Here is a 20,847-nt window from a genome sequence, read left to right on the forward strand (position 1 = left end):
TGAACTGTATGGTATTAAACAAGAAACGATATTATGGTCATGAACTGTAATGGTATTAAACAAGAAAACATTAAAGACATTGGGTGGCACCCGACTCTCTTGTTCTCGTATGCAAACTGCTCTTCCTCTCTGCAGCTCTGCATACTCCCTCCTCCCCAAAGGGCAGCGTGTGTGTGTCCATCATGGCATGTGTCCTGGTGCAGTATTGCTTTGAGCGGGTCAGTGTGCGTCCGCCTCAGAAGCTGGACTCGGGAACCGTCCTCTTCCTCCCCAGGGAGGCGCTGCTGTAGCGGCTCCTCTGCAGCGTCCCGCACGAGGCCTTGTCCGTGGTGAGGCTGCGCGGTGGCGGAGGTGCCGAGAGGCCGTTGCGGTGCAGGGAGGCGGTCCGGCGCAGAGACGGGTCGGCCTTGTTCTGGATGTTGCAGGAGCTCTGCGAGCGCTTGATGTCCGGCATGCTGCCGCGCACCACCTTCCCGTTGGTCAGCTCGTCGCCGTGCCGACCCCGGCCGGAGCTGCTGGCCTTGCCGTCCGCCGCGCCGCCGGGGCCCCCGTTGGACAGGGAGAGCTTGGACAGGCTCCTGCTGCTGGCCTCGCTGGCCCTCCCCCAGTCGCTGTCCCGGGACCGGCGCATGGAGTCCTTTTTGAGGAAGCCGCCCTTGAGGAAAGACAGCAGGCCGTCATGCGCCCTGGACTCCTCTCCCCTCCTACCCGCCTTGTCGCCCTCCGGCGGGGTCAGCTCTTCAGCCGCGTCCCCCTTGCCTCTCTGCTGGCCGGCGTCAAAGCTGGCGTGTGCGCTCGGGCTGGAGCCGCTCCTGGACTGCAGCTCGTGGGTCCTCCTCTGCTCCTGCTTGCCCTTCCGGGTGCTCCTCCGGCCGAGGGTCCCGTCCTCGCTGCTGCTGCTGCTGCTGCTGCTTGGTGGGCCTCTCGCTGCTGCTGCGCCTCAGGCTGCCCGTCTTGTCGGCGCTCAGCCTTTGCTGACCCTCAGTGGCCTTAGCGTGGCCCGCCTGCTCGTCGGGGGTCCGGCCCACGCAGCTGAGGCTGGAGGAGCTGGAGGTGGCAGGGGGCAGCTGGCCCTGGGGGCCGTCCCTGCCGGACGGGCTGCCCACCAGCGTGACGATGGGGTCCTTGGTGCAGCGCGGCCGCCGGCCCGACTCCAGGTACTCCACCAGCTCCGCGGGGGCCTGGGCGGCCGGCTCGGGGCCGGGGGCCGGCTTGTGGCGGCTCTTGGAGCCGAAGGACCAGCGCAGCGGCAGGACCTTGCTCAGGGTGTCCCTGGCCTTGGTGGGCGTCCGCATGCTCACGCTGCGGCCCTGGATGCCCCGCACAAAGGGCCTGGTCTCAAATCCACCTGGAGGCGAGGCAGAGGAGGAAATTATGCCATGCAAGACTACGCCACACAACAAAGAGCGTTCACGTCAATCCCTAATCAGAACATCTGAAGGGGCAAAACAGTGTCATTTTGGCCACCAGAACACATGCATTCAACCTATCTAATGCACTCGGCACCAGACACAACACGTCATTCAGAATGCATCAGTGCTTTGATGTTGTAATAGTAATAGTAATAGTAATACAGGAAGGATGCCCACACTGTCATCTTCCCAGTCTGAGTGGAGATAACTGACAAAGTGCCAAGCAAATTAAAGGGCCCACTCTTGCCCCCCCTCCCCTAAGCACAACAAAAAAGGGTGTTTACAAACCTCTCTCTCTCTCAAAACACAACAGAAAAGAGTGTTGACAAACCTCTCTCTCCCACTCTCTCTCTCTCAAAGCACAACAGAAATGAGTGTTGACAAACCTCTCTATCTCTCAAAGCACAACAGAAATGAGTGTTGACAAACCTTTCTCTCTCTCTCTCTCTCTCAAAGCACAACAGAAATGAGTGTTGACAAACCTCTCCCGGGTTTGGAGGACTCGTCTTGGAAGACCGGTGACTCGGGCGAGTCGGGGATGGATGACGGACAGGAGGTGGAGCTGCGGGACACAACGCTGCCGCGCTTACTGTCCCCGGCCAGGCGGATGAGCCAGTGGTCAGACATGGAGGAGCTGGTGGAACCTGGGAGACACAGGGTGGTCATTGTAGTTATGCATTATCTAACTTCATGTTTATTACATAATTTGTATATATGGGGCAGTATAGTGCAAAACAAACATATATAACATAACTAATAACTAACTAATTTACTATTAACCATTTAGATCTTTTGACCTACTGGTCATTTGTTCCAGTCTTTTATGAAAGAGAACCACTTGGCCCATTGCAAAGATACAGTGAGACAACCCTGCTGAAAAAAACAGCCTGACCAGCTTAAGGTGGTTTGCTGGTTGACCAGCTTGTTAACCAGCTTGTTTGACCACCCTGATGGTTGACCTGCTAGACCAGCAAAACTCTTGCGAAAACATACCTTCAGCTGGTTTACCCAGCTTACGATGGTAATTCAGTTGGTTTTGTTTGTTGTACCACCTCAAGCTGGTCATTTTAGCTGGTGTTACTGGTCTACATTGCTGGTTTCACAGGCCATACCAGCTTATGTTGGTCATTCTAGCAAATCAACATGGCCATCTGACACAATGATGTCAAGCCTGGCAGGCTGGTCACAAGCATGACCATCTTCCTCAGATGGTCACGTCAGCATGTCCACCTGGTGGCCCAACCAGCTACACCAGCAACGACCAGCAAGAGCTGGAAGAAAACCAGCAAAGACCAGCTAAAACCACCTACCAGCATAAGCTGGTCTCTAGCTGTTTTTTTCCCAGCCCGGAACTCTTTGAGCAGTAAGAACCATTGAGCATCCCAGCCTTTGAGCAGTAAGAACCATTGAGCATCCCAGCCTTTGAGCAGTAAGAATGGAACATGGAGCATTGCATTATGGCTCATGTGACAAGGTATTGCTTCAAAGTAGAGGACCCAACTTATCATGTTGTTTGGATGTAGTGATTATTAAATCAACTTCCAAAAATGGTCAGTATAACTCTGTTATCACCCCTTCCTCCTCTCCTCACCCCTGACGGAGCTGCTGGCAGACCATGGCGGGATGGCGTCGCGCCTCTGGTAGAAGAGGATGTAGGCACCGCGGGTACACAGCTCCTCCTCTGGCACCAGGTCCACACTGCTGTCATCATAGCTGTACCACTGACCGTCCACCGAGTTACGACAGTACGCTACAGGACACACACACACACCAATTCACGAAACATCCACGAGCCGCAATGAACGCTCTGATGAGCTTTTAGTAGAGTGTATGCAAGTGAATGAGAATTTGCCATGGGGAGATCTGTTGGGAAGGTCCTTCACCTCTAAAAGTGCACAGAAACTCACAGGAAAGAGTACACAGGAACTCACAGTAACTCAAAGGAAAGAGTACACAGGAACTCACAGGAACTCAAAGGAAAGAGTACACAGGAACTCACAGTAACTCAAAGGAAAGAATACACAGGAACTCACAGGAAAGAGTACACAGGAACTCACAGGAAAGAGTACACAGGGAGTACACAGGAACTCACAGGAACTCACAGGAACTCACAGGAAAGAATACACAGGAACTCACAGGAACTCACAGGAAAGAATACACAGGAACTCACAGGAAAGAGTACACAGGAACTCATAGGAACAGGCATGTTTGACGGGGAATGTGACTGTGTGCGCTCATGTGGCATGAACCTACCGGTGTAGTGGCCGCCGTGCATGCCCCCATGGTGGTTGCAGAGGGCGTAGAGGTCGTACAGGAAGTCGTGGGGCAGCGTGGCCTCGGGCTGCTTCCAGGCGGCTGGCCAGGGCCCCAGGTTGCGCATGCTCTGGCTGCGCTTGACCACGTGCGGCGCCATGTCCAGGCCGGTCAGGGGGAAGCGCACCAGCGTGGAGAGCTTGTTGCGCCGCTCGCCCACCTGCCGGAAGCGCTTGAGGTGCAGGATGAGGATGTCCGGCAGCGTCCACAGACTCATCTTCACCATGCCCTGCTGCAGCTGCTTGCAGTGGGGACACTTCCAGGCGTCGTCCGGTGCCAGCTGGAGAACACACACACACACACACTTGAACATAACTGAGAGCAAACACGTATACACATACACTAACATACGCACAGGACAAACACACAGAGCACAAACACACAGAGCACAAACAGCATATTTGCATGCAGCAGCACAGTGCCACTTCTGTTGAGTTTCATTTCCTTCTGCACAGACAGTGGAGGAGCTCTGGAAAATAAATCCACTTGGCAAATACGGGCACCATCGTTTCCTGTGAAGTGTTCATGCCACTCAGTCTCTGGTATTCAGACATCCATCAGAAATGGTGTCTTTCTGGAATAGTACCCCATTAATAAACATAAACCCATAAATTATTTTACAGATAATTATTTTACAGCCACGTATTTGCATATCTGACTTTCCCAGCTGGTTATATTTTGTGTTCATCTCCACAGTGATGAAAGGGATGTTTATCTATATTCAGAGTTCATTAGTTTTCATTTCATTTTCTCTGTCTAAAAGATCATGTTAAATATTCCTTTCTATTCTCTTTGTTTGAGTACTACAGCATTCGTGGCTAACCTGCAACTCAGCTTGTTTCACAGTAGGTCATCTTGAGAGAAAGAAGTGCATGTGTATCTTAGCTCTCTGAACTGACAACTTGCTATAAGTTGGTTAGACTGGATTTGACCCACTTACAAACTTTGACAGCCTTTGACACACACAGACACACTTCAGCCTCAAAGAAGAGGTTGGATTGAATTCAGTTCCAACTTTGTTGTTCACCAGGGACAAACATGTGCCTCTCTCCTCTCCGCACCAGAGAGTCTTGGTGAAGCTCACACTCACATTTCTCCATTTCCTCCACTTGAGCTTTTCTATTCAGCTACAGCAACATGTACTGTGTGATCTAAATACAAAGTGTATCCAGCAAGCATGTCGGTACTGCATATATATATATATATATATATAGACCCTTACAAAACGCTTGATGGTATCTGGGTAAATTGTTTTGATAAATAACGGACTGACTGTGAGGGTACTGATGTCCCATACTGTCGTTCTGTCACGGATTGAAAGATTGAAAACAGAGATGGACTGTGGGGTGGGGGCACTTGACACAGTGAGAGAGAGAGAGAGAGAGAGAGAGAGAGAGAGAGAGAGGCTAAGCTGGGCTAAGCTGTGGGGGGCGGGGGTGGACAGAGGGAGAGAGAAAGAGAGAGGAGAGAGAGAGAGAGGGGGGATGACTTGTGTACCTGCTCCTCTTTGGTGTAGAGCTGAAAGCACTCGTCCAGCGTGCAGCTGTGCTGCTGGAGGTGCTGCTGCTGCTGGACCCTCACGCTCTCCATGTCCTTCACCACCTCCTCCTGGATGTTCCCAAACAGACTGACACACACACACACACACACACACACACACACACACACACACACACACACACACACACACAGACACACAGACACTTTAATTTCATGATGTGCAGAATACAGGGGTAACATCTGGAAATACATGTAAGTGTGTGTGTGTGTGTGTGTGTGTGTGTGTGTGTGCCACAGAATATACTAAATGCAAATGTGTTGATGTGGTATTAGGGGGGTGGGGGGTGCTGTGTGGGTGCACACTAAGAGATCTGTGCTGGCCTCACCATTCCTTGACCTTGTGCTCCCACTCAATGATGAGCTTCACATGGGCTGGACCTCCAGACGCACACAGCTTCAGGGCCCTGCAGAAAGAGCAGAGTGGGTCAGACATCGCTGGGGCTGCCAGCCACACGTCTTCAGCACGCGCCTCTCGGCCCCAGCTCTTAAGGGGCACTGTCAGCACTTTCCTCATCACGACATCGTGTAGCAAAGGTCAACAAACAACAAGTGTCATCAACTAAACCAACACATCAACTTCTGAGTGTTTCAGGTGATACTGTACATCATAATTTCCGTCGTCAGAATTCTGCTTGTCAAGCAGCGCTGCGTTCATGTTGAGGCACTAGATGGCAGTCTATGATCAGGAATGACTCAGGATAATCTGAAGGATGATGCACAGCCACAGATATCACATGTGCCACCACGAGCTGTGACTGTGTGGCACAATGGGAGTGTGCGACACATGGAAAAAAAAGCTAAATTCACGCAAGTTCAAAAAGATAAGCAGTGGAATGGCTATCCATTAGGACTACCCTATGGACATTTGTCTTCCAGAGTATGGTAGTATGGAGTATGGAACAACCACATAATGATGATTATGGTCATGGAAATCGCCTCTAATCTTAGGATGTTGCTTGGGATAAATGAAAATTTTGAGGTGTCAGTAATTGGTTGAAGTCCTCACATCTTTCTGAAACCATCACTAATGAACCATTCTATCATAGCCAACAGCCCAGTCATTTGTTCTGCATCAGTATATGCAATATTATAAAGGATCTGCTGCAACCCACAACAAGCTCCCATAAAACAGGATTTAGGCTACTTAAGAGATGTTTCAGGCACTTGGCTCTTCTTCAGACACATCATACCCTTAAATATCCTTCTTATGTGCCCGTCATCAATTAGTATCAAAATAACGACACAGCCTACTGTATTTAAGATATGTCCATGTCCAATCGCAAAATGCTAGGCATCTCAGAAAGAACAGGTGACAATGTTGTGAATGGACTGGGAAATTAATCAAAAATGTACAATGTACCTAACTTTTTACCAACCAAATTTAATTCATATTGATATATTAGATATGTCAGATTCTGATTGGTCCTGTTTTTTTATGTGAAGAAATTTGAAGGCATTGGGGCCTATCTAAATTCCTACATTAACAAGTTAATACTTTTGACTGTAGATGACCTCTAAAAAGATCATGATATTTTCAAGGAATTTACTTGAGCAGTATTTTGAAAGTGAACAGTAGAGAAATTATGGATGGATTTATTCTACAATGCAAATTTGTGAAATCCTCATGACATTGATTTTAGGTAGTAGCAATTCTTCGACTTCTGCATGGTACTATGCATGTCTCTCAGAGGAATATCTCAGTGAAATGACCTCTTTGACCCAGAATGAAAAGATGAAACTGAAAACAAAAAAGGCTGAACCAGCAGAGGACACCTTTGAGAGATGGCGCTTTGATTCAGAGATCTGTCGCCGATCCACCCATACAGCTATGCAGAGAGAGAGAGAGAAAAAACCTAAAACCTCCGCGTTTACGAGCGTGCTATGCTAATTGTGCGCTTGTAAGATAACTCACAATCCCATAGTAATTCCAACCGCGGCTTAAGTGGCTTTCCAACAATGGCTCACACATAATGTGTTGCTGGCTTCTTAAGTTATACAAATGCCTCCGTCTGTACCCTGGTGGTGACGGTGCCCATGCGGACTGCCGACACTCACACTGAGAGTTATGGTCTGTTTACCTGCTAATTTACTGTCAGCCCCGCAGGGTAGGCTGTAATTATGTCCCCGAATCGCAGCAGAATGTATCAGTGCTTTTGAATGGTCCCTGCAGTAATTCCTAATCAGCCTTATTAAAAGCTAATATCTCTAATCCTTCCCAGCACAGCCATCAAGCCCCCACACCAGCACACACGCTCACAGCTGCGCCGCTGTCGCTTGCTCACAGCCAAACACACCAGCACACAGCACATAATGCTGTCAAACTGTGTGTGTGTGTGTGTGTGTGTCAGAGAGAGAGGGACAGAGAGAGAGAGAGAGAGAGAGAGAGAGAGATAGAGAGATGTGGAATGAGAAGGTTCCAGAGTAGCGGTTATCTGCACATTCCTTTAAAGCACCATGGCAAATGTTATTAGCCCCCAAAATAGGGGATTGTGAATAAAATGCTATAATTATTTTCATTATTTTCTGAAAACACAAGCTTCGCCTAACGTAAACCTGACAGCAATTACGCCCCAGCTGGCACATCCAGAATACTTATTAAAAACGTCTGCCTTCCTCTATACTTTTTATACACAATGATGGCAACAGTAGTTTAAACTACAGACACACTGGCTACTTTTTGAGAAACTGTGTAGGCCTAACTCTGATGAGGAGCTCCTGCAATTCTTTCTGTGAGGATTCAAAGCATGATGCCAATCACTGCCTTTAGCATTTCTGCTCATTGTGTGTCTGCTGGAGCATGAAGAGAGACTTCTCCTAATGCAGGACACATGCCTACACTATTACCCAGGCCATCCTCATCCATAATGCCGTGTGCACAAAACCAGAGAGCCACGTTCTCCCCTCCAGCCGCCACACACACACTCTCACCCATTTAGACTCACGCAATCCCATTCTCTCCTGATAAGGGCCCTGCTTTAGGATGCCCCAGAGAGCTCTTCCCCAGCCCCATCCTCACCTTTAAGCAGCCAGGGGATCGATAGCTATTCATGCTGTTAATTCAGCGCCCACTAATCCCCTGATAGTGTCCTCAGGCCACTCTCCACCGCTGCCCGTCAACAGGGGCCTGTTCCAAGCGACAAACCCACTTCTCCCTGGACCCTCCCTAGTGTCCCAGTCTGCCGTCTCTGTGACTGAGGGGGTCTGGAGTCAGGTGTGTGGGATGTGGCCTACGCGAGTGCCCTCTCCTGCCTTGTGGTTCGCCCCACACTCGTCACACATCTGTCACGGTGTGTACGGTGAATAGATGATATATGAAACATGTCATTACATTTACCTGAGTAAGTTGTGGGTCTGCATTATGAAAATGTCCCAAGTTGTGGGTCTGCATTATGAAAATGTCAACACATTTGACATATAGGGCTCTATTTTAATGGTCTGAAACGGAAGTGTCTTTGCGCAAAACGCAAGTGACTTTGTAGGCGGATCTTGGGCGCTGATGCTATTTTACCGGCGGGATTATTGACTGTTGCGCCCGACGCAAATCTAAAATGGGGTGGTCTGAAGTAGCTACATTAATCATGGGTGTGGTTTGGGCGTAACGTGCAATAAACCAATCAGAGCGTCGTCTCACATTCCCTTTAACAACAGGCACGCTTGTTCCATAGCTGATTGCTATTATGGTGGCATATTTGCCAGGCGCAACCAGGAGCGTTTACAGCGCTATAATCACTGTTCAGTTGGGAACAGTTAGCTATTGTTTTTTCCTCTTGACAAAATGTAATGCAGAATTGTCACAAAGACATACTTTCCGATGTTTTGGGATCACTCTCACTGAATCACGAGGTTATGAATGCGCATGGTGATATTTTTGCAATGTAGAATGTAATCTAACATACTCTCCCGTGCTGCCGCTGGGGCATCGGCATGAAATTCAACAATAACAAAACATAACAAAGCTTAACATAACAAAGCTTGGAGTTATTTCAGATGGGCTACAACAAGGCAGGCAAAATTATGGTGCTTAAAACCTTAGCGCAGCAGGAATAATGCTTAGGCTGATGTTAAAGCGCACGCGATGTTTAAAGCCATACACGTAACTTTAGCCTTTATAGGGCTGTATAAAGTTGTCCAAATTAATAGGTCATAATTAGGCGTTGTTGTAGTAAAGTTATTGCATGTAGATGTACTATATAGGCTACTAAATTTTTAGGTCACCAATGCACGAACAAAACCGGGAAATGGACAAATATCAAGGCTTTGAATGTTTCCGTCTGTGCACGGGGGTGTCTATAGATTGGTGTGCAACGCATTCATTCATGCAGGCCTGTGGTCATGCATTTGCCCTTAAAATAGCGTCTGCATTTGCGCCACAGACTTTAGACCAGGGAGTTCCTGGTCTGTGGCGGAATTGTTTTCTGCAACTGCAAAATATCAGCAGTGAACGTTTGCGCCAGAACATGCCCCGTCTTTTCGCTGAACCGCCCCCGTGGGCGCAATCGAATTCCCTAATTTACAGGCATGTGCCTGTGGATGGAAAATTCCAATATGCGTTGACTGCAAAATATGAAAGACAAAAGCGCGAGTATACAAAGTCAATTGCGCTGGGACGCAAGATATAGCCCATAATGTCAACACATTTATGCTTGTTCAATATAGGCCATGGTAATGAAAGGTGTAGATTTAAGTCCTCCGCCTCTATACCCCCAGATCCCCCACATGAAAATGTTATTATATAGAGAAATTATAACATTTACATAAAAGGCTTTCAGTTAAAAAAAAAGTCCCAAATCACAAACAGCTTTTACGTGTTATGTCCTACGGCTGAGCTCTCTGAATCAACCAACTGTTGTATTTGCACTGCTGCTGCCGTGCTTTTGTCCAGTTGAGTCTAATTAAATAACGACTAATGAATAATGAAACAACGGTACATGCCATTTAAATGTCCAGATGCAAATCTACAACTTTCAGTCACATGGCCTTGATGATGTTCTGAACAAGAACCCATAAGATGCTGTCTACGGAGCCAGTCTTGTTCCTACCTGAGAACCCATATGACGCTGTCTACGGAGCCAGTCTTGTTCCTACATGAGAACCCATAAGATGCTGTCTACGGAGCCAGTCTTGTTCCTACATGAGAACCCACAAGATGCTGTCTACGGAGCCAGTCTTGTTCCTACATGAGAACCCATAAGATGCTGTCTACAGAGCCAGTCTTGTTCTTACCTTAGATTTCTGCCTGCAGCTATTAACGTGTGAAGGAACAGTGTCCACAAGACCAGCCCAGGAAAAGCAATTACCCTCTGTGTATATACTGTAATTCTCACACAATACAATTCAGAGCCTGGGTCACTCTTCTCACCGGCCCTGGCCTAATATTGCTCTCTCTAAATTACGTATAATCTGCATGGAAATGAGTGGGGCCAAGAGAGGCCAGAGTGTCCACTCAGCTTTGAGAACAACATAATTACACAAGCTCATTCGGGCTTGTGACGCTCCGCACAAAATAACAATGAACAATTCAATAACGGGACGAAGGAGATGCTTTTTACCAGCCGTGAAAACACGTGCTGACAGGGCTGCAATATGGGAGGGAAAGGAACACAGATAACGACCTATAAAACACTTACTCTCACACTCTTTCTCTCTCTCTCTCACACACACACACACACACACACACACACACACACACACACACACACACACAAATACACACACACACACAAATACACACACAGGCACACACTTGTTTCCGTACAGAAAGTGGTTTGATTGAGAGTAGACTGTTTTTATCCTGTGTTTCCCAGACACATCTACAAAGCCCAGCTGAGCTGTGCAACAGAACCACAAAAAATAGATCTTTAAATAGACACCTCAGAGATAACACCTCAGAGAAATAAAAAAAGTAGGAAAGAATAAATGGCCTTGTCATTCTGGTGATGGAAATTTCATAATATAATCTCTTTAAAAACCGTGGAATGGCTCACTGGTTTACAAAATGGCAGCTTGTAAAAAGCAGAGCTGACACCTTCCCTGTGACTCCTAAGCAGAAGGCGCAGCAGCCAGACATAAGGCCATTCACAACCCTCTCTCCTTCTGTCCCCAAAGAACACAATAACACATTTCTCAGGGATTCACATGACACATTTCATTACAAAATCACATATTTCATTTCAAAAAGAACTACATGGGCGCAGTGATGAAGTGTTTATTACAAGAGCTGTTTGTCTTCTAATTACATTACATACTTGACATCACGTTGGCCAATTGTTGCCTGAGGAGCTACAAACAGGCCTCGTGGTCTTCACATATTGTGGCCACAGACAGGTATGTGTGTTAGAGGAGCTGGACTCACCTGTCCACTGCTGGGTGGCAAAGCGGCCGGCTGTCCTGGGGGGATAAGTAGCAGTAGGACGTGGATCCGCCAACCACACGGATCTTGAACATCACACCTCCGTTCTGTTGGGGAGAGTCAGACTCAGCTTAGAGGGGGGAATGGCCCATTTTGAGTGAGGACACTAAACCTGGAGCTCAGTGAAGGTTTACACTCTAGGCAGGAGAGAGAGGCCGACCCACAATTGGATTTTCTGTCAGCCTGAGGTGAACAGGAAGGAGTCTTGTACTCAACCCAGTTTTAAAAACTGAACATTTCCAAGTCTGCCAATGGAATATACAAAATACATTTAAGTGCCTTGTTTTTGTGCCAGCTCCACAAACATCTGGAAATGGGAAATAAAATGATAATTTATAAGGCCAGGACTGACAAGAGTTTGAATTAGTGAGGAGTGAGGAGGAGCCCAGCATTCCTAATGGACTCATTTTAAATACTGCCACCGGAGAATAGAGTCGCAGCCAAGCATAAAATGAAATAAATGAGGTAGTTAATAAGAGCTAACCAGCAAATAAAAAGGGCAAAGTCTTTTGTTGGAAAAGCTGAACACACATTTGTGTTTGAACAAATCTGAACAAGGGGCCCTTTCACCATCCAGACAAGCAGGACCTATTCACACAGTTAATCTGCTCTTCAACATTAGGCTTTTGGAACACACCCAACAACACAAACCCTCACACACATTAACTAATGCTATACTACTATTGAGTTGTCCTTGCTGCTGGTTAAACAACACCTCACAACATAACCACCTTGGAAGTGCAACTGAACAGGTCAATTCAAACAAACATAGGGTTGTGTATTGGCAAGAATATGGTACTACTATATGGCACAACAGCACCAGGGTGAGAGTGAAGAGACATTGGGACTATATTGACACACTCCTTAACACTCCTGCTGAACAACGATGATGAACAAACCTCCTCTAGATAAGAGCCAAATGTAATATTATTATTGGCAGGGAGATCTCCTTTAACGAAGGAGGGCTCTAATCAATGTGAGAACAATCTTAGGCATCCTCAATCTCTCATGAAGCAGAGATCAGCTGCAGCCAAAAGTCACTTAAACACTCTCACAGAACAGAAGGCACATACATTACTCACCGCTCAATAGTTGTGAAAATGGATTTGTCATTCAGTAATACACCTTACAAATCAACAGTATATACCAGTAAGGTGTAAGAAATGAAACCACCGACAGCACCATGACATCTCTGTGTTGAAAACCACCGACAGCACCATGACATCTCTGTGTTGAAAACCACCGACAGAACCATGACATCAGAGAGGGTTAAAGCAGAGTATTTAGTAATCAAGGATCTTTGATGACATCTCTGTGTTGAAAACCACCGACAGAACCATGACATCAGAGAGGGTTAAAGCAGAGTATTTAGTAATCAAGGATCTTTGATGACATCTCTGTGTTGAAAACCACCGACAGAACCATGACATCAGAGAGGGTTAAAGCAGAGTATTTAGTAATCAAGGATCTTTGATGACATCTCTGTGTTGAAAACCACCGACAGAACCATGACATCAGAGAGGGTTAAAGCAGAGTATTTAGTAATCAAGGATCTTTGATGACATCTCTGTGTTGAAACCATTCCATGGTGAAACACTTAAATATTCAAAGTGGACATGCAGTATTGTGAATGAATGTGGTCAGACAAGCTATGTGAGCGCCAGCAACTGAAATGAGCAGCCATCTCAAGCGATAAGCTGGAGATCACGGTTCTGAACACTGACTGTCACTGTTCTGGAGATCACTGTTCTGAAGACACAGGTCATTCTCATTAACAGAGGGACTCATTTTCCTGCAATGCAAGGTGCAGAATGCAATCATCAGCATTACCAGCCTGGCATAAATTAAACAGCGCCAGTTGGTGGTTTACGCTTATTAAGGGGTTGGTATCCATGCCTCCAGAACTGCAGCGTGACAGACAACAAGAGGCCTGGGTCACACATAAGAGTGTCTCTACCAGTTTATGATAAACAACAGAATTGCTTTTTTAATTAACAACATAATGTGCCTGGGCAAGTATTGCCAGTTCTGAAGTATGCGTAGATCTGAGTCTCCGGAGGGTTGGTGTGCTCATTCTGTCTAAACAGACTCATGGTTGCTAGTCTGGGGGTCTACCGGTAATTGTGCCATCGGAGGCTCTGGAGGAAGAGATAGAGCTGCAAGAGAAGCCGCTGCCCCACAAGGCTTGTTCCACTGTCTGTTTCAGCTCCTTTATACCAATGGCCAACTCAGCCTTGTTGACCTAGATGAAGGAGCATGCTGCTATCTTGCTATTTTTATGGGATCGTAACTTTTTTATTGCCTCTCCCATAAAACGGTTTTGTGTGAGAACGCAGCCACAGAGGAGGAGGCATACATGCTGCCCATTTCCTGCCCAAGACCCACAGTTGACCCTGACAGTGCACCCAGGCCAGCGCTCGCTTAGCCAATTAAACAACAAGGCTTATCTGGTATGACTTACTCGCTGTAAAAGCAAATGGACAAGATATTTTTTTTTTTTTTTAAACTGCTTAAGAAAAGACCAGATAATGGGCCTCTGATCCAGATGCAGTTCACCTGATCCCACATGAAACTGCGGTGCTGTAGATACTGATCAGTAAACAGCTGTGGAGGAGCGATGCGGCACTTATCGGCCCAGACTCATCTGGGAGTCTGCAGGAGCAGGGAGACGGGCCTGAGTCTGTCTGCTCCCTCAGTAAACAGTGGCCGGTGCAGGTGAAGGCAGACACAGATCATCTAGTCTGAGGGGTTTACTGGGGCTATATGTGTGTGTGCCTTGGCTTGTCAAGAGAAACATCTATTCAAAGGTCCCACTATTCTGTGACGGAGTGCTGTCTCTACGGTTGAGTATGCGCTCTGACTGCCATAGCAACGTTCCTGACTCTTTGGCATTGCGGTCAGGCTGCAGGTTTAGTGGCGCGGAGACCCGGGTTGGAGGCTTGGAGGGGTGCTCTCTGCCTTTGCTACAATACCCTCTATTTCTGTATAAATGCTGAGAAATGGATTTGAATTCCAAATGTGTCTGGTGGTATTAACTGAACTACTGAACTGTGCCTTGTTTATATTACAGTGTTTAAATCTCACTCAGATACTTTTCTTTCTACTTGCTTGTGTCTGCAGCAGGTAATTTTTTCAGAATTATTTAGAGAAATCAATCTGTCGACTACGTTCACCTTCATGGCCACTGAACGTTGAAAATAGTCTGCTAAGGCTGGCATTATGCGGCATGGTTTTATAGTCATTCTGGTATGAATTTCTCATGTAAACACATGGCAAAAAGCTTCCAAAACATAATGGCTGTGATTCACAACTCTGAGAAGTTGATGGGAAGGAGAAGTATTAAAGGGGAAGAAGATGGAGGGCTGTTCATCTCCCTCTTCACACCAACCCTCCCCTCAGCTTGATTCAGTATTTTGGAAATGGCTTTGAAAGTTTAAAATGATACATGCCCTGAACACTCCTGAGCAAATACTCCAAAGTCTAAAACGTGAAACCCTACACACAGGCATGGCACTGGCATGGCATTAGTAGTAGTTATAGTTATAGGATACAAGTTAGCGGTCATACTTTATAGTATAGTAATAGTAATTATAGTTATAGTAGCAGGAGTAGCAGCGGAAGTATAACTTCTACTTTCACACATTAATCACAGGACTGTGTGAAGATGCCAGAGGCTGCAGGCCCTATGATCTCCTGGCCTCTTCCTCAATAGCTGCTTGTCTCATGTAGTGTGCCTGACAGGGATATAGCTGGTGTAATTTTAAGAGCCCACTGTGCTCCTGATAACTCAATGTGGGTTAATCTTAATTTATGGCTCTTGTGAACCTTTGAGGGTTGCGGCTCCTCACTGAATGGTTTCAGGACTTTCAAATTACTGTTCGGTTTCTATGTTGATTCTGTGAGGGAAAATGAAGAAAATAAATACATTCATGATAAAATCATATAAAATATGTCTTCATAGACAAGTCCTAAATTCTTTCAACTAGAGAGGTAGACCACAAAATAACCACAAAGAAATATGTACGGTACCTGCACAGATGTAAGACTGTCCAAAGACTCTTGTGCATCATTTTGTAATTCTGTGCATGTTTACCTTTCTATAGTTTATCTGGCAACATTTCATTATCACTTAAATGCATAAAGTATGTATCCTTGAATGGAATGCTTAGTTTGCTTTTAGTTTTAATGGCCACCACTGTTCGGCTGATAACATCATAGAGCGTTTTTACAAAATTCCCTGACCCAATACCAATAAAAGCTCAACACTAACAACACTAGAGGTCCAGTTTCAAGGCACGTCTGGCTCATCTGAAAGCATATTAGCATTTGAAGACCTCACTTCTACTGCAGCAGAGCCCACCTCTATTGTAGATTACACTGAACTTGAAATGCCCTCTACTCTTCACAATGTTACTGTGGCTGGAGACGCATCAAAGCTGAATAATCAGAGGCAATGTGCTCTGGCTGAAGTGCAAAAATTTCAACTCTCCAAAAATATTTTGAGTATTCAATATTTAACCACGGCTGTGGTTAGACTTGCATCACCACAGCGGTCCTGAAAACTTCATTGCCTATCGTCGACATGAACACCAAAGCCAAAAAACCCTGAGCATGAAGCGCACACATGCAAAACACAAGCATGGTGAACTCTTCCCTTCCAACCAGCTGCTGCTGTGAGAGAGTCATGGGGCCAACGCACAGACTCAGAACTGCACCACGGTAAACACAGACTCAGAACTGCACCACGGTAAACACAGACTCAGAACTGCACCACGGTAAACACAGACTCCTGCTGGGAGAGGCTCTGCTTGCACCTGGCGTGAGGCGCTTCTTTCTTGCTAATAACCAACCGTGTCAACAAAACCCCAGGTGGCTTCAGGAAGTTGCATGAAAAACAATGTAGATTTAATGCACATTTGCTACTTGATTGAAGTTCAGTGTAGCGTGCAATTAAAGCACACAGATCGAGGCCCGTGTGTGTGTGTGTGTGTGTGTGTGTGTGCGTGTGTGTATGTGTTACTGTGTGTGTGCATGACACAATAACAATAAATAATTGATCTGAGAATAAAATGACAAGGATGCTTGTTTATAAAAAGAGAGGCTCTTGTGTAGTTGGTGTGGGGGTGGGCCTGGTGAGGCGGGTGTTTATTTACCTGTGCTTGCGCGCTATTAAGCATCAGGTAGTAGAGCTTGCTAAGGATGCTCTGCTGGAACTGGTCCCAAGAGAGGGTCCTCTCTTCACGCATGAGAAAGGGGGGTCCAAACCTACGTACCAGGAAAGAGAGAGGGACAGGGGGAGAGGGACAGAGAGAGAGAAAGGGGGAGAGGGACAGAGAGAGAGAAAGGGGGAGAGGGACAGAGAGAGGGAAAGGGGGAGAGGGACAGGGGGAGAGGGACAGAGAGAGGGAAAGGGGGAGAGGGACAGGGGGAGAGGGACAGAGAGAGGGAAAGGGGGAGAGGGACAGGGGGAGAGAAAGGGGGAGAGGGACAGGGGGAGAGAAAGGGGGAGAGGGACAGAGAGAGAGAAGCAATTTAGCTTCTTCACTTCTTTCTTTACTTCTTTCAGTTTCTTCACTTCTTTCTGTTTGAGGTCACACAGTACTTCAACATCAACATCAGATTTTTCTTTTCTTTTTTTGAGGGATGGATGGGGTGTTCACCACAAGAATGAAGGAGGCAGACTAAGAGGCTTGAATCAATAAAACAGCACCAGCCTTTTCTGAGAAGATAATATCAAGTGTACTGGAGGGGAAAATTCTCTTTTGAGAGGGGCAATGAAAACATTAGTGCCTCTGTAATTATCACTGATGCTGATCCCCATGGTAATTATCTGAGACTGCGTGCTTGTAGGCAGTGATATGATTTGTGCGGATCCGTGCTTGTTGACCTTTTGAATGTGCTGGTGGATGGCATCCACAAACAACCCTAATCTGGGAGGATTAGAGTCAAGTGAAGGCCTGAGGGCCTAAACGGCTGATATCAGGCCAGTTTCTGCTTGCTGAGACGATAGTGTTTGCACGCCAACTCAACTTTGACCAAGTGACTGCTTTGAAATCGGTTCATAATCCACTTAAAGTGTATTATTTCTTGTTTTTTTTCCTTGCAATTTCTCTCATTTCACAATAAGGTGACAGCTTTCACATGTTCAGATGAATGGGCTGCAATCTTGAATCCTGAAGATTTTGCTGATTTTAGGTCTGCTCTGTAGAAACAATCACCACATTTATAGCAATGTCCTCTGAAAATGTGGCTGCTTTCAGGAGGTGCTGTTTTCACAAGTCTAGAAAGCGTCGCCATCAAATCTGGGCCAAGACGAGTGCTACTGACATCTGCCAGTCAGGCAGAGTAAACACCCCCGCTCCCTCGGCAGCTCTGCGCAGGTACTCAAATGTCATCCTGACATTCCGGAAGCTTCCTGGGGAATACCCGTCACCTGCTCCTGCCCGAGCCACTCAGCCAAGGGTCAAACAAAAGGCACAGCGTTGTGCTCGGACTGACAGGCACGGGTTAATGCCCGCCGCTTGGTTTGGGCACAAAAGGTGCGACGCCGCAGCCCTGCGACATCAGAGCCACTGCGGAGGAGTCTTGTTCCCTCAGCACCAATCAGACGCTGGCTCCTCTCTACAAATGACACGCCATCTGAATTATTGAAATCTCAGTACAGCGGTGCATCCCCACTCAGCCTAGCTATGGCCTTCACTCAGGCTGAGAATGGGCTTTCTGAACACTGAAAGAATGGAGACACATTACAAAAAATTCCCAAAGAAAATCCCGGTGCATTAGGCCACAAGTTTTGACAAGACAACTTAATGCATTATACAGTCAGAGGGACGCCGCTGAGATCATGTCATGTCTATCCTGGCTCATGTCAGATTAAGTTTTCTTCATGAGGCTCAAAAGCAAAGAAGTTGCTTGCTTTAAAATGCTGCCTAAAGTCCATTTACATTATCCTTCTGTACTGTACATCTACAGAATCACCAAAATACAAGAGAAACATCTGAGTAACTCTCTTATACAGTTTTGTTCAAAGAATCAGGCAAAAAGAATATGATCATAAATTTTGCATCACTTTTGGTTCTTGGAGTATTGGAGTACAGACAGATATTTACATGTTAATGCCCATTTTCCCTCTTTTCAAACAGTTTTCAATGTAATATTTGTAGATCTAAAATGCAGTGTATATCCACAGTATGACAAGAAATTATATTCACGGATCAAGAATATTATAGAAGCTAAGCTATAAGAAGCTTATATTGCTTATATGTATATTGTTTAAAAAGTTCACTAAAATCACTCTGGAAGGAGTGTCCTAGATTTGTGCTGATGTGACTACTCCCAGTGTGCAGCTGGTGTGGGGCGTAATGTTACCTCACTGCCTGCTGGCCCGAGCCCGCAGTGTTGCAGATGAGCAGGAGGAGCTTGCTGGTGCCACCCTGGTTCAGGAACTCGGAGGACAAGGTGCCCGAGGGATGCAGCCGCTGACCCTCAGGGCCAGAGGTGTATGGGGAGGAGGGCAGGCTGTGGTGGTACCCTGGGTGAGAGAGAGAGAGAGAGGGAGGGAGAGAGAGAGAGAGAGAGAGAGAGAGAGGGAGAGGAGAGAGAGAGAGAGAGGGAGAGAGAGAGAGAGAGAGAGAGAGAGAGGGAGGGAGAGAGAGAGGAGAGGGAGGAGAGAGAGAGGAAGAGAGAGAGAGAGAGAGAGAGGGAGAGAGAGAGAGAGGGGGAGAAAGAGGAAAAGAGGGAGAGAAAGGCAGAGAGATATTCAAACTGAGAAAACAATTTGTTTGGAGGGCAACTATTTCTATTTCATTTGTCATTTTATAGGCTTTCTCCTCAATTTCTCCTTGGGCTTTAAACGTGCTGTGGAAATATACAGCTATCCATTCAGTCATGCTTGGTGTCACACTTCATGAGACTCTTCATATCCCTGCTCCTGGGCCTGGTGGTCTGCCCAGCTCTCACCCCTCAGCTCCCCCAAGAGCTACATGCTATCCTTAGATATACCAGTACATGTTCCCAACCTGAGCCTGTGACTATGGAAGGCTTCCTGTACTGTGGCTCACCCCAGTACGCTGAATGATTTCATGCTATTTGCTTTGACACCATGTATAATGAAGACCTTCTGTGTCTTATGAATGCCATGCTTTCTCATTTGATCAATAAAGCATCTATCTGCTTCAAGCTGACTTTTTTGCTATGGTTTAAAACCTTTTAGCTTCTGAAGATCACCCTCCACCAGATTCACTTCTTGCTGTTTCTATCTGGCAGGGCAGAAATAATTACACCATGGAAAAAAGTGATTTGGCTCAAACAGAGAGTCTAAAAGACACTGGCATGAAAACATTAAAGACAAGATTTAAATGTATCACAGAAAAGTGTGTGTGTGTGTGTGTGTGTGTGTGTGTGTGTGTGTGTGTGTGACTCAGGGGGCCTGGCATATGGCTCCCACAGAACAATTCTCCTATCTATTTTAGGGTGTAATTCCAGGGGCACAGTTGATCCATTTGAACAATTAATCTGACAAGTTACATACATCACCTACACATACGGAAGGTGTACGTCTGAGTTTATGTGTGTGCATCCAAGTGTGTCTGAATGTGTTTGCAATGAGATATGATGAACGCGATGCAATTACGAATTAACCTGATGTAATTTCATGGTTCAGTAAAAAGGCTGTTTTGTTCAAGAGAACGCTGCAGCACAAGAACCGATAGAACCGCTGCACTTGAACACAATGGAATATACAAAAACAAAACATTTTATGATTGCAATTAAAGGGTACAATTACAATGACATTTTTTTAATAAAAAAAAAAACAATTGGGACAGGAAAATAGCTTCTAAAGCTACAGTATTCCTGCAACTTACTCTCATAAAAAAATCTCCTCAACAAATTTGGTTTAGTAGGGATCAGGGCCCACCACACGCAAAGCCTACAGGAACCACCGCATAGCCATACAGTTTAAGTTCACCCACAGTTTATATAAATACAAAATTTTGACAGTGCAATACTGCAGTTGCATATATATATACTGTGCATTAGTTTTGAACATTTGCAAAAACACCACATGTACCATAAAATCCAATATAAATGTAAAAAAGTGCACAATAACTAAATCCAACATACTTGGACACACACACACACTCACATTAACAT

General features: G+C 46.2%; 1 protein-coding gene across 1 annotated transcript in view; it reads right to left on the reverse strand.

Annotated features, from left to right (window-relative positions):
• Positions 1–755: 755 nt before the first annotated feature.
• The window catches only part of usp43a (ubiquitin specific peptidase 43a), a 79,640-nt gene continuing 59,548 nt past the window's right edge, over positions 756–20,847 (reverse strand). Inside the window, exons 7-15 of the mRNA XM_048248573.1 lie at positions 19,063–19,225; positions 16,848–16,959; positions 11,638–11,741; positions 5,612–5,689; positions 5,223–5,352; positions 3,666–4,005; positions 3,004–3,162; positions 1,895–2,056; positions 756–1,348 (exon numbers count right to left, since the gene is read on the reverse strand). Coding sequence (XP_048104530.1) covers positions 777–1,348; positions 1,895–2,056; positions 3,004–3,162; positions 3,666–4,005; positions 5,223–5,352; positions 5,612–5,689; positions 11,638–11,741; positions 16,848–16,959; positions 19,063–19,225 — 1,820 coding nt within the window. The 3' untranslated portion in view covers positions 756–776. The remainder of the gene's footprint in view (positions 1,349–1,894; positions 2,057–3,003; positions 3,163–3,665; positions 4,006–5,222; positions 5,353–5,611; positions 5,690–11,637; positions 11,742–16,847; positions 16,960–19,062; positions 19,226–20,847) is intronic.

Source organism: Alosa alosa, chromosome 7 (assembly GCF_017589495.1).
Source record: "Alosa alosa isolate M-15738 ecotype Scorff River chromosome 7, AALO_Geno_1.1, whole genome shotgun sequence".
Lineage (NCBI taxonomy): Eukaryota > Metazoa > Chordata > Actinopteri > Clupeiformes > Clupeidae > Alosa > Alosa alosa.